Raw genomic sequence first — 13,758 nt, 5'->3', positions numbered from 1 at the left:
TTTTTTTTTTTAATGGGAGTTGAGTGAACATTTCTGATGATTAGTCTTCTATTTCTCCAACTTTCTTAATTTGGATTCCAGATCAATGTCTTCAAGGACCCGGTTGCTGATCCCAACAAAAGGTCCAAAAAGGGCCGATTATCTTTGCATAGGACACCAGCAGGGAATTTTGTTACACTTGAGGAAGGAAAAGGAGACCTTGAAGAATATGGTCATGTATGTATCTATGCTGATTTGGGGGTTTTTTTGTTTGTTTTGGTTTGTTTTTTAAACAGTAGTAGGTTGACTCTTCAAATTAAGAAAGGAAGCTTTTATGTTCTATTTTATTTAAAGTGTTTACAGTTGCTGACCTAGCCTTCCAAAATACGATGAAAAACAAGAAATGGCTAGATAGTAAATATGAGACTTTTACATACATTGGGTGAAATATTTTGTAACATTCCAAAAAAATTATGGTTTTCTACATAGTGAGCAGCAGGGAGTGATTGATGAGCTTCAGTAAGTGCGTATATTCGATCTTACTCTTATTGCCAATTAGCAGTGAATCGTTTCTGAACAGGAATAGTTAAGAATACTTAAAGGATGCTGTTCTTAGACTACTCATAGCTATTTATGTTACAGTAAAACTTTGGTAATTGTATTAGATAAAAGAAGGGCTATCCAAATTCTAAAATGTTGTTAAAGATAATTCCCTTTTTCAAAACAATAGAATCCAGTTCAGATGGTTTTCTTTAGTCTGATTTGATTCTCCCAGCAGCTCTAATGACTAAAAAAGGCAAATTACATTATCTTAGTAGTGTAAGATGTGAAAACAGTGAGACTTGATTCAGATTATATAACTAATAAATGGTGAAACCTAGACTTAACCAAGTTTTCTGATTTTAGTCAACCAAACTAGAAACATGTATAGTAATGCTAAAGTAGTCTCCATGCTCGTTAACATACAAAAGTACACTTATATTCCTGAACTCAATAGTTATAAAATTTCTGTTTTTAAGCCACCAGATTGAAAAGGAAAATACTCTTTTTTAGAGGAGAATTACTCATGAATATTCATATTCTCAGAGGAGGGTTTACACTAAACATAAACACACTAACTTACTACTTCACATGTTTTTAACTTTTGATCCTTTATACCACATCACATATTTTGCTTATGTTACTTTTATTACATTCTTTTAAGATTTTGAGCCAGAATTAATACAATATGATTTTTCTGTTTAATGAAAAATATGTATAAGTCCCTAAAACTTTTAGAATTAGATTCCTTTATATAGCCTGTTACGCAGTTCTTTGCATAGCCTTCACTTAACTCTTATACTACCAAGACTTTGCCGAATTGGTTTATCACACGTGGACGGAAGTCACTTTAGACATGGTCATAACTATGAGTAAAACAAGGCATTGATTTTAAGAGTATGTGAATGATACTTGAGAACATTTGAGTCACTAATCAATTTATGATCATCTAGACCTTTTGATTTAATAGGAACCACCTTTCCTCAATAGATTAAAGTTAAATTCATAAGGAAAATGTCACAGCAAGAGCAGTGTGATTTGAAGCAACACAAGGACAGAGAAGATTGTTTCAAGATGGTGGAGTGAGAAGACCCTGAGCTCACCTCCTCTCATGGGCACACCAAAATTACAGCTATTTACAGAGCAAATACTGACGAGGAAGACCAGAATCTACCAGAAAAGATCTACAACTAAAGCTATAAGGAAGGAACTATGACGAGGCAGGTGAGAGGGGCAGAGTCACAGTATAGTCAAGACCCACACCTGCAAGTGGGCAACCCATCACCAGGAGAAGAATATAATTTCAGAGGTTCCTCCAAAGAAGTGAGGGGTCTGAGCTCCACCTCAGCCTCTCCAGCCTGGGGCAGGTCCTGCACCAGGAAGATAAGCCAGCAGGGCTTATTTCGGGACACCCAGGGGGCTGTGGGAAATAGAGACTCTACTCTTAAAGGGCACACGCAAACTTACACATGCTCTGAGACCCAGGGCAGAAGCAGTAGTCTGAAAGGAGCCTGAGTCAGACCCAGTAGCTGACCTTGGAGACACCTTGGGCCCCTCAGCTAGCTGCTCTTGGATCCAGCCCCACTCACTAGCAAGCCAACACAAGCTTCAGGACACCCTGGACCCCACAGCCAGCTGTTAGCAACTGGCCCTACCTACCAGCAGTCTGACACCAGCCCTCAGGACTTGGCTCTGCCCAGCAGTGGGCTGACACTAGCCCCAGGACCCCCCAGGGTTCCACAGCTAGCAGCCTTATAACTCAGCCCCACCGACCAGCTGCGAGCAGTCTACACACAAGGCCTGGCAACCAACGAGACTGGGGGCCAGCCGCATCTACCAGACTGCCTGCTGTAGTCAGTCTGCCACAACAGAAGGACCCAAGCAACCTACATAGGAGGAGCCCTAGAGCAGCATATAGCTCTGGTGACCAGAAGGGATTCACTGCTGGGACACAGAGGACTTCTACAAAAGGCAACTTCTCAAAGGTCAGAAAACATAACCAGCCTACCACGTACAAGAGTTCAAGATAATGATCTTAAAACTCATCAAAGAACTCATGAAAAGACTGGCTAACCAGAGTGAGAGTTTAGAAGTTTGTAACAAAAAGTCAGAAAATATAAAGAACCAGAGATTAAGAATACAATAACTGAAATTAAAAATACACTAGAAGGAATCAACAGATGAAATGATACAGAGGAATGGATCAGTGAACTGGAAGACAGAGTAATGGAAATCACTGAAGCTAAAGAGAATAAAGAATTTAAAAAATGAGAACAATTTAAGACACCTCTAGTACAACATCAAGCAACTAACGTTTGCATTGTAGTAGTCCCAGAAGGAAGAGAGAGAAAGGGGCAGAGAACATATTTGAAGACACAATAGCTGAAAAGTTCCCTAACCTGGAAAGGGGAAGCACAGAGAGCCCCAAAAGGATCAGATCCAAAGAGGACCACACCAAGAAACATTGTAATTAGATTGGCAAAAATTAGAGAGAATATTAAAAGCAGCAAGGGAAAAGCAACAACTTACAAGGGAACTCTAATAAGCCTATATAATCTGCCTTTTCAGCAGAAAGTCTGCTGGCCAGAGGGATGGCACAATATATTTAAAGTGATGACAGCAACCAAGAATACTCTGTTCCTACAAGCAAGAACACTCTCTACCTGGCAAGGTTTTCATTCAGATTTGAAGATATCAAAAGTTTTACAGACAACCAAAAGCTAAACATTCAGCATCACCAAGCCAGCTTTACAAGAAACGTTAATAGGAGTAATCTAAACAGGGGAGAAAAATGCTGTAACTAGAAACATGATAATTACAAAAGGAAATACCTCATCAGTAAACACAGATATATAGTAAAGGGAGCAAATCAAGCATATACTAAGGAAGTTTAAAAGACATACAGTAAAATCACCTATATCTGCAATAAGTAGTTCAGGGATACACAAAACAAAAAAGATATAAAATGTGTCAAAAGCAGTAATGAGCCTAAATGTAAGACATGATACCGTGAAACTCCTAGAAAAGAACATAGGCGAAGCACTCTGACATAAATCATAGTCGTATTTTCTTAGATCAGTCTCCCAAGGCAAAAAAATAAAAGCAAAAATAAACAAATGGGACCTAATTAAAAGTTTTTGCACAGCAAAGGAAACCATCAACAAAACAAAAAGACAGCCTGCATGATGGGAAAAGTATTTACAAATGATATGACCAGCAAGGGGTTAATATCCAAAATATCCAAAAAGCTAATATAACGTGATATCAAAAAAACCAGTCCAATCTAAAAATGGGCAGAAGGACTGAATAGACATTTTTCCACAGAAGACATCCAGATGGCTAACAGGCACATGAAAAGATGCTCAGCATTGCTAATTATTAGAGAAATGCACATCAAAACCACAATGAGGTTTCACCTCACACCTGTCAGAATAAATGGCCATCATCAAAAAGTCTACAAATAACAAATGCTGGAGAGGGTGTGGAGAAAAGAAAACCATCTTACACTGTTGGTGGGAGTGTAAATTGATACAGCCACTATGGAGGACAGTATGGAGACTTCTCAAAAAACTAAATATAGAGTTGCCATACGACCCAGCAATGCCACTCCTGGGTGTATATCCAAAGAAAACGAAAACATTAATTTGAAACCTATATACACCCCAGTGTTCATAGCAGCATTATTTACAATAGCCAAGATACGGAAGCAACCTAAGTGTCCATCAGCAGATGAATGGATAAAGAAAATGTGGCACATACATACAATGTAATATTACTCAGCCATTAAAAAAAATGAAATTTTGCCATTTGCAACAACATGGATGGACCTGGAGGGTATTATGCTATGTGAAATAAGTCAGACAGAGAAAGACAAATACTGTATGTTATTACTTGTATGTGGAATCTAAAAAATAAAACAAATGAATATAACAAAACAGAAACAGTCTTACAGATACAGACAACAAATTAGTGTTTACCAGTGGGGAGAGGGAAGCGAGGAGGGGCAAGGTAGGGGAGTAAGAGGTACAAACTACTGTGTATAAAATAAATAAGCTACATGGGCTTCCCTGGTGGTGCAGTGGTTGAGAGTCCGACTGCCGAGGCAGGGGACACGGGTTCGTGCCCCAGTACGGGAAGATCCCACATGCCGCGCAGCGGCTGGGCCTGTGAGCCATGGCCGCTGAGTCTGCGCGTCCAGAGCCTGTGCTCCGCAACGGGAGAGGCCACAACAGTGAGAGGCCCGCGTACCGCAAAAAAAAAAAAAAAAAAAGCTACAAAGACATACTGTACATCACAGGGAATATAGCCAATATTTTATAATAACTTTAACTGGATTATAATCTAAAAATATTAAATAATTATGTTGTACACCTGAAACTAATATTGTAAATCAACTATACCTCAATAAAAAAAATTTTTTTTAATCGTAGGACAAAAAGGAAACAACATAATGACAAAAATGTTAGATAACGTTGTATGCTCCTCACCTTCAGATGAGATGGAAAACTTCAGCACAGTAGATTACTTCTATGGATTTTTCAAGAGAAGCTAGAGGCAGATAATTCCTTAGTGAGACAGGAATGGCTTTACCAGACTCGAAAGGGAATTTGGTCCTAATTCTCTTCTTCATTTGTCTTTGTTTTATCCTTGTGTGGATCACATGGATTACACGTATCAATGACTTTTGGAATATACACAGAGTTTTTAAAATCAGTGGCTATGCATTAGTCAAGAAATCAATATTTATGTTTCTGTTTTGGGTTCGGTTGCTTGTTTTTAGTGTTGGCTTTGTTTGTTTGCTTGCTTGTTTCTTTAAGGCCAAAACTCGTGATTAGAAAGTTTAGTAAATTCCAAATTGAGAAGTTTAATCAGTGTTGAGTCTTGGTTAGGAACGAGGGAAGGTCTGGCAGGCTTTCCTTGCTGATCTGTCAGTCATGATTATCAGTGACAGCCATAGTTCTTCTGGGCAACCAAAGCAGCAGTAAGCATCTTCCACCTGAAACAAAAGAGATGGGTCAACTAGGTTTTTTTCATTTTTCCTTTAAGGAGGACTGTTTTAAGAATGTACAACTCAGATCATTCCTTTCCCTAAAAGTTAGATATCTCTACATCCCATTTTAGATCATGCCTGCTCTACCAGCATTCTTTGTGAATAAAATCATTTCATAATTTGAACACTATCAACATCTCTGTGTATTTGACTAACCTAATTCATCAAAGCATTACTTAAGAATTTTGTTTGATAGTCTAATATCATTAAATTTTAATATTGTTATATTTGTGCAGGATCTTCTCCATACTGTCTTCAAGAATGGGAAGGTGACAAAAAGCTATTCATTTGATGAAGTAAGAAAAAATGCACAGCTGAATATCGAACTGGAAGCAACACCTCATTAGGCTTTGTTTTATGACTGGGTATGTGTGTGTGTGCCTGCGTGTGCGTGTGTGTGTGTTTACGTGCATGCACACACGTATACACCTGTGTGTGTGAGTATGTAATACATAATGTTTATTGTACAGATGTGTGGGGTTTCTTTGTGTTTTATGATACATTACAGCCACATTATTTGTTGGTTTATGGACATACTGCCCTTTTCATTTTTTCTTTTTTCCAGTGTTTAGGTGATCTCAAATTAGGAAATGCTCTTAACCATGTCAAAGATAATTGCTAAAGTAAGCTTTTTAGGGCCCTTTGCCAATAGATAGTAATTCAATCTGGTATTGATCTTTTCACAAACAGAACCAAGAAACTTTTATATATAACTGAAGATCACATAAAACAGATTTGCATAAAATTATCATGATTGCTTTATGTTTATATTTAACTTGTATTTTTGTACAAACAAGATTGTGTAAGATATATTTAAAGTTTCAGTGATTTAACAGTCTTTCCAACTTTTCATGATTTTTATGAGCACAGACTTTCAAGAAAATACTTGAAAATAAATTACATTGCCTTTTGTCCATTAATCAGCAAATAAAACATGGCCTTAACAAAGTTGTTTGTGTTATTGTACAATTTGAAAATTATGTCAGGACATACCCAATAGAATTACTAAACCTCACTGCCCCTTGTAGAATATGTATTAATCATTCTACATTAAAGAAAATAATGGTTCTTACTGGAATGTCTAGGCACTGTACAGTGATTATACACGTTGGTCATTGTATTGTACCAGTGAAATGCCAAATTTGAAAGGCCTGTACTGCAATTTTATATGTCAGATATTGCCTGTGGCTCTAATATGCACCTCAAGATTTTAAGGAGATTTTTAGAGAGAATTTCTGCTTACACTCTAGAATATATACATAAATGTAAAATATTGACAGAAATGGAAGTAGTGTATTTTAAAGTAATTACACTTCTGAATTTATTTTTCCTATTCTATAGTTGATACAACTTAAATGAATTACTGGAATGGGTAGTGAGTGTACTTATTTTTAATGTTTTGATTCTGTTATATTTTTCATTTTTTTCAAAAATTAAATTGGATATTCAATTTTATGGACATCATTTATTAATTTTAAACTGAATCCCTCAATAAATAATGCTCAGGCAAGTTCTTAAATGAAGATAAATTATCCCAAATGAAAAGCACAATGACATGAGTTTGAACCAGAAGCGGAAAGTTGGCTAAATTCGGTGTTCAACATCAACATGTTCTAGAGTGATTAAACTGCTAGATTCTGAGTCAGTCAGTCATCACATTTGACTAGAGACCAGGATTTTTTAGATGTCCTTTCTGTTCTAAGGCAGAGGTTGGCCAGCTGTGGCCTGCAGGCCAAATTTGGACTACTCTTTCTATAAATACATATTGTCTATGGCTGCTTTCTCACAAGAACAGCAGAAATTGAGTCATTGCAATAGTGACCCTGTGACCCACAAAGCCTGAAATGTTTATTATCTGGCCCTTTACAGAAAAGTGTGTCAACCCTGTTGTAAGAAAAGGAGTGTGCCTTGAGACAGAGTTTTTCGATCTTTTGTCTTTTCTCATTTAAGAATCTGATATTAGAAGAGTATTTAGAAAACCTTTAACAACATGACACTAAAAGTGAAATTTTAAAAATGGAAAAGCCATAAATCATTTGGCCTAAACAGTTACATGAGAAAATATTTTATCACTAATCTAATTAGAAGTGAGTTAACTTTATTAAACATCTTTTATAAGCATTATTATTAAGAATATGGGATTTTGCAGATGATTCTAAACACCTGTCTAATGAGAACAGTAGGCATCATTCACACTTCTAGCAAGAGCTTTCATCCTGTAATCACTGATAGAAAATAATTTTAAGCTGATTTATTATTTTTTAAATCTAAGTAAAGAGTAGGAGTATTAAGAACACACTTTTCTTCACAAAATATGCTAAGGGGCTTATAGAGAAGAAAAAGAAACTATTACCAACAACAACTTTGATAACCACCCGTAATTTTGATTTTGCTTAAACACTGCAATTATACTACAGATAACAGTCTTTATACACTGTGAATTTCAGCCATTTCAGAGTATCTAGAGGAGTTTTATTTTAAAACTTTCAGTGAATGCTAAAATCTGTACATTTGTACATGGCCATAGATTGGAGGATGGAATGATTAACTTTGTTAGCTCTTAGCCACTTGGAATTGATTAATCCTGAATCTCCATCACGTAAGCACTTAGTATTTGGCCATCCCCATTCTGAGTAGCAACTGGGTGACATAGATATCAAATAGAACTCTGTTGTGTCACCCTTAAATTAGCCTGACTCTTGCAGACAAAAGCAAATGGCATGTGTGGGTTTGCTCAAGTCATTAGCTTTGCAATTTACAACAGTCAGTCCCCCTCAGTTCATAATATCTTGAAGTATTATTTGTATTTTAAATAGGAGGTAGGAGTTCTGCGTTAAGACTCTTTATTTGTACTCTATACTTAAAGTAAAATGGTTTTAATGATTATCCCTTATTTCCTTTCTTGAAATAAATTGTTACGAAAAACATTTTATAATGAAATCCATCTTGGAAAACTAGAAAGAGAAAAATGGCAAGGTAATTATTGTTCTGTTTGCCATAATTTAGAATTCAAACTTAAACAAGTATTTTGTAGTTTTACATTCCTTTTTAACCCATCTAGTGGAGAATGTCAGCTTTTCTCCCAAGTTGTATGTTAAATCAATCTAATATGTATTCAACATCAAAGATAAACATGTAATAAACATGGAAATAAAGTTTAGCTCTATTAGTGAAATGTTAAATTTGACTGTGTGCTTCAAATAATGGCATTTACAGAGTTACCTTTTTTAGGTATTCTTCCAGTTCAAAGAATTAGAGAATGAAAGAGGGAGAAACATCTAGGATGCCTTACTTTCTGCCTTGTGCACTCTATGGCAGTGCCTTTTACTAAGGACACTGGAGGAAGATCAGATTTGGGGGCAAAGAGCACAATTCCTCAGGTAAGATTTGAGATGCCTTTGAGACATTTAAATGTGGATTTTAGGTAGCTGGAGATACCGATTTGGATATGAATGTGATGTATAGATGGTCATTGGAGACACAAGAGAGGATGCTTCTCTAGGCAGAGTATAGAGTATGGCATGGCAAACCACAGGCTACAGGCCAAATCCAACCCACCATCTGTTTTTGTAAATAAAGTTTTATTGGAACACAGCCATGTCAATTAGTTAAACTACTGTTCATGGCTACTTTCTTGTCACAGTGGCAGAGTTGAGTAGTTGTGACAGGCCTTATGGCCTGCAAAGCCTAGAATAATTTATTATATGACCCTTTAAGGAAAAAAAAATGTGCGGATCTCTGCTATAAAGAAAAGAGGTCCCAGGGCAACACCATAGGCACTCTCAAAAGTTTTGAGTGGCAGATGAGCAGGCAAAGGAGACTGACAAGCAGCAGCTAAAGAAATGAAAGGAAAACCAGGAGGAGGAAAGTCATAGAAGCCCAGGAAAGGGCTTTTCTTTTTTGCACAGGTGTTGAATACTGCTGAGAAATCAAGTAGAGTGAGGGATTCGAAAGCATCTATTGGATTTGACCTCCTGGAAATAACTGGCAGCTTAGAGACATGCCCTTCCAGGTAGTAGAGGAGGTAAACATCAGAAAGAAGCTACCTTGCACAGCTCCCAAATGTTGGAAGTGTGAAGGAGGAGAGAATGAGGCAACAGTGTGTCTCCCTTGCCCTTTTTAGGTACTGCTTTATCTCTGAGAAGGACCCAGGAAAAAGGGAGAAGTGGAAGACCAGAGAGTCAAAGGAATCAGCATGGTATTGGGTTCCAAAGAAGGTGGAGGAGGATGGGGTCCAAAGGATTGGCTTCCGATGGACAGAGTGCTTTTAATCTAGAAGAAAGGAGAAGCTAGTGCGTATGCAGGCTTTGGTTGTCTCTGTGAAATTTGAGACCAGGGCAGATGGTTGAAAATGCAAGTTTTAAAACAGTTATCGTGGAGAGTAAAGTGCCCAGAGGTGTTGGGTCCTCCACACCATGCTGTAGTTCCCCAGCTAGTTGGTGATTGAGAACTTACACTGAAAATTTGCCTCTTGTGGTTTTATTTTTGTTGCCCTCCCTAGTAACACCCTGATGCCTAGGTACAGATACGCAGAAAATAGAGATAACTTGGAGTTTTGCCAGATAAGCCTGAATAGAACAAAGGACAATAACTGAATAATTATTAAAATTGAGTTGTTGAAAAAGGGTCCTACGGTACTTAAACTGGATAGGTAAGGACGTGAAGGCAACACACAGTGTTGGGAAGACGGTAGAGAGCCCAATGGATAGTCTGACGACAGCTCTGATCTACTGGGAGTTGTTGAACAAGCAGCTTGGGAAGGACAGAAAATGCTAGCCTGAGACCAGGATGCTTGGATTAGTGATCTGAGAAGAGCAAGTTCGTGGTGTAGTACGATCCAAGGCATGACCTTGCAGTGGCTACGTGAAGTTAAGAAAGATCATTGGAGACAAAACAAGATCACGAAACCTAAAAAGACAAGTGGGTTGGACGGGTTTACATTAAAATCATCCGGAGTCGTAGTGGAGAGGAAAACTTAAGTCAGGTGGCAGTGTGTTCAGTGAATGAAGGGAAGGGAACGGGACAGCAACAGGAGGGGTGTGAGCCTCAAAGGGACCAGGCAGTGGAGACCGCTGACGCAGGCAAGCCTGCAAGAGGAGGAGCTCCGCCTCCTGGAAGGGTCCAAACATGCGTGGACGAGTACCAAACTGATTAAAAAGTGCTTTGTGTATTGCCAAAGGCTTGATGTCCTTTACCAGATGCTTAAGCAATATTTGTTGAGTTAATGAATAGACGGAAGGAAGGAATAATCTCGGTTTAAAATTTCTTGGTTTTGCTAGCTTGCTGCAGCATCCCCTTTCAACAGACATAGGCCCAAGTTCCAGCCTTTAAATACATTTTTGAGTTTTTGTTTTTAATGTTTTAGGAGTCACATTTTCTTTTTTAAAGAAACCAGCCAAAGCATTCTGCGCCAGTGAAAGTCGGTCACCTCTTACTCAGGTTATTCCCACTCCAAATTATTTTATTTTATTCAAAAGTTTCTCTGATTATTATTTATTCCCCCCAGAGACAACTCTATCTTAATTGGTTCACAGTTCTTCATTCCATTAAAACTTATTTATTTGTTATTCCAGCAAAGAGAAATATATTCTTGAATGGAATTTTAGACTCAAATTACTAACTTCACCAAAATTTTTTTTAATTAACATGAAAATGGGTCCTTGGTAATCAAGAATTTTGCCTGCATGCTCTCACGTGGGCTGACTGACCCCTCCCACCTTATTGGTATATAGGACTCTTGCTGACTTAGTTGGTATATTCACAAGGGATCTTTTTACCACTTTTCAGGGCTCATACTGTTCTCCTGGCAAGTAGAATAAGCTGTTAATTGACTTTTCTACCAGTTTATAGCATAATCTGTGCAGAAAAATACAATTTTGGTTTACATTGATTTACGTTCATCCCAAAGAAGCATCTTTCTTTGGTTGGCAGCAAAATACTATTAAAAATATAGTTATCCTGACTTACTTTATTTTCTTATCTAATTTTGTAATTGCCTACTGAGCTGTTATTTCTTTGAGGTAAACTAGGGAAGACGCTCTGTAGTTTTTATTAATATGGATGGATCAGCTGTTGGGCTGAGGAGCCCTCCTGATGGACTGACTACGAATTTAATTCTTTTTAGGTCTTCCTAAGTAGCCTGAACTCTGAGCCTGGGAAAAAAACAACTCTTAACTTCAACCTCTCCCTTTCTAGTCCTTCCTCCTCAGCCAACAAACAAACAGGTTCCTGTTTCTCCAGTCCTTAAAAAAAAAAAAAGTCACTCCCTTGATAGCACCAGCTTAGTCGCCCTTCTCCCTTTCATGTCCAAACTCTGTGTACACTTCCTCTCCATTTACTGCTTCACTTGCTGTTCATCTCCCATCTGGTTCTCATCCCTCATTAAACAAAGCAGAGGCCTCTTGATTGTCCAACGAATATGTTTAGTTCTTATCTTACCAGAGGATCTCCCCTGTATTTGCTACTGTTAGTAATTCAGTCCTTGAAACTGCTTCATCTTGTGCTGGAACAGTTCGGGTGCCTTCTCTCTCTGGGGCTCTTCCTCACACATTTACCTTTTCAATTTTGGCGTGTCCTACTCATCTCCATATTTATCTCGGCTGATCTCAGCCACTCGCATGCTCTCAGCAATCACCTGTTTACTCAAGCCTCCATGCATTTCTCTCTTTAGCCCAGACTTTTCTACCTGTGATGCATTTCCACCCAGATACCTACTCACATACGACAAGGCCAAACTTATCATATTCCTCCTGATTCTCTACCTCATTTGGGGGTTCAGCCAACCGGCCAAGCGAGAGTTCCCTCTCCATTACCCTACACATGTCCTCAATTACACATTCCTATTGATTTACCTACTAAATAATGTTATAATCTATCTTCTCTCCCACTCCCACTTTAGGTGCACAAATCTCTTCCTGAGACAATACAAAAAATACCTAACTAGATTTTCCATCCTTAGCCCCCTCCCCCTGCTGCTGTGTACTACCAAAAAAGTGTTCTAACAAAATCGAATCACTTCAGTCCCCTGCTTAAAGCATTTGGTGTTGTCTTTAGCCCACAATAATGCTCAGAATCCAACCTAACCCACAAAACCCTCCCTGCTCTGTCCCCTGCCACACACGCAGCCTCGTGTCTTGCCCTCTGTTTTCTGTGCCAGCATCACCTACTTGCTCTGCCTGCACACACTCCTGCACATGCACACACATCACACCGTTTCCCCACTCCTCTCCTTACTTACGCTGCCTTTGGCTAACTCATTTTAGGTGTTAGGTGGTAACACCCCCAAGAATCATGCAACAACTTGCTCATCTGCCATCCCCTCCCCACATGCCCTTCCTCTGGCCTCCATAGGTACTGAGTGTATTTCTAAAAGAGCTCTTACAATCCATGGTTCTGGGTCCTGCATGAGGCAATATAGAATGGTGTTTTATTCATCTGTATCTCCTGCATTCAGTACATTTAAATGTTTGTTGAATAAATGTCATTAAGATGAACACTGTTCCACAGTGTTTTGGTACCCTTTGTAGTACCCTGAACACTTTAATAAGTGTTAAAAAAAAAAAAAAAAAAACTAGTAGAACGTTTTACTACGTTGTTTTTTTAAACACGGATAACTTTTTCAAAGCATGTTCACATATTACTGTCTTTTTGGAAAACCCTTAGAGTAAATTCATGAAGTGTTTGTTTCATCAAAATATAGGTTAGAAAACTAACATATAAAGAGGATAAATTATTTGCCTAAGATTTCCTTGTATGTACTTAAGTGGTGCATAACTTTCCTTGGACCTTAGACCTCTGAGACTGTGCTTACAGCTGTGGGCCTTCTTCAGAGAAAAACTCTCATTTGCAAATAAAACAATTTGCATATAACTTAAGGGGGTTGCTACACAGACTCCACCATGAGAACTCCTAGTTACGGGCAGACGTCAGAGATATTGCGGGTTCTCAAAAGCAAACGTCACAATAAAGCAAACGTCACAATAAAGCGAGTCACATGAACTTTTGGCTTTCCCAGTGCCTGTAAAAGTTATGTTCACACTATACTGCAGTCAGTTAAGTGCGCAGCAGCGTGTCTAAAAAGACAATGTACGTACCTTAATTAAAAAATATTTTATCGCTAAGTTCTAACCATCATCTGACCATGCAGGGTTGCCACAAACCTTCAATTTGTAAAGAAACAAGCGCAGTAA

The 13,758-nt window shown here is 38.2% G+C and overlaps 1 protein-coding gene across 5 annotated transcripts in view; it reads left to right on the top strand.

The window, feature by feature from the left end:
• Nucleotides 1-12,419, top strand: part of NAMPT (nicotinamide phosphoribosyltransferase) — a 44,200-nt gene extending 31,781 nt beyond the window's left edge. For 3 of the 5 annotated variants that reach the window (XM_082631897.1, XM_082631898.1, XM_082631900.1), the window contains one exon: nt 82-5,799. In XM_082631897.1, the coding sequence (XP_082488023.1) occupies nt 82-354 (273 nt within the window). In that variant the 3' untranslated portion in view covers nt 355-5,799. The other 2 variants (XR_014294945.1, XM_082631899.1) reach the window with 2 other exon arrangements.
• Nucleotides 12,420-13,758: the final 1,339 nt, after the last annotated feature.

The sequence above is a fragment of the Mesoplodon mirus genome (assembly GCF_964341445.2).
Source record: "Mesoplodon mirus genome assembly, chromosome: 9".
NCBI lineage: Eukaryota > Metazoa > Chordata > Mammalia > Artiodactyla > Ziphiidae > Mesoplodon > Mesoplodon mirus.
This window is presented reverse-complemented; position numbering and strand designations above follow the sequence as displayed.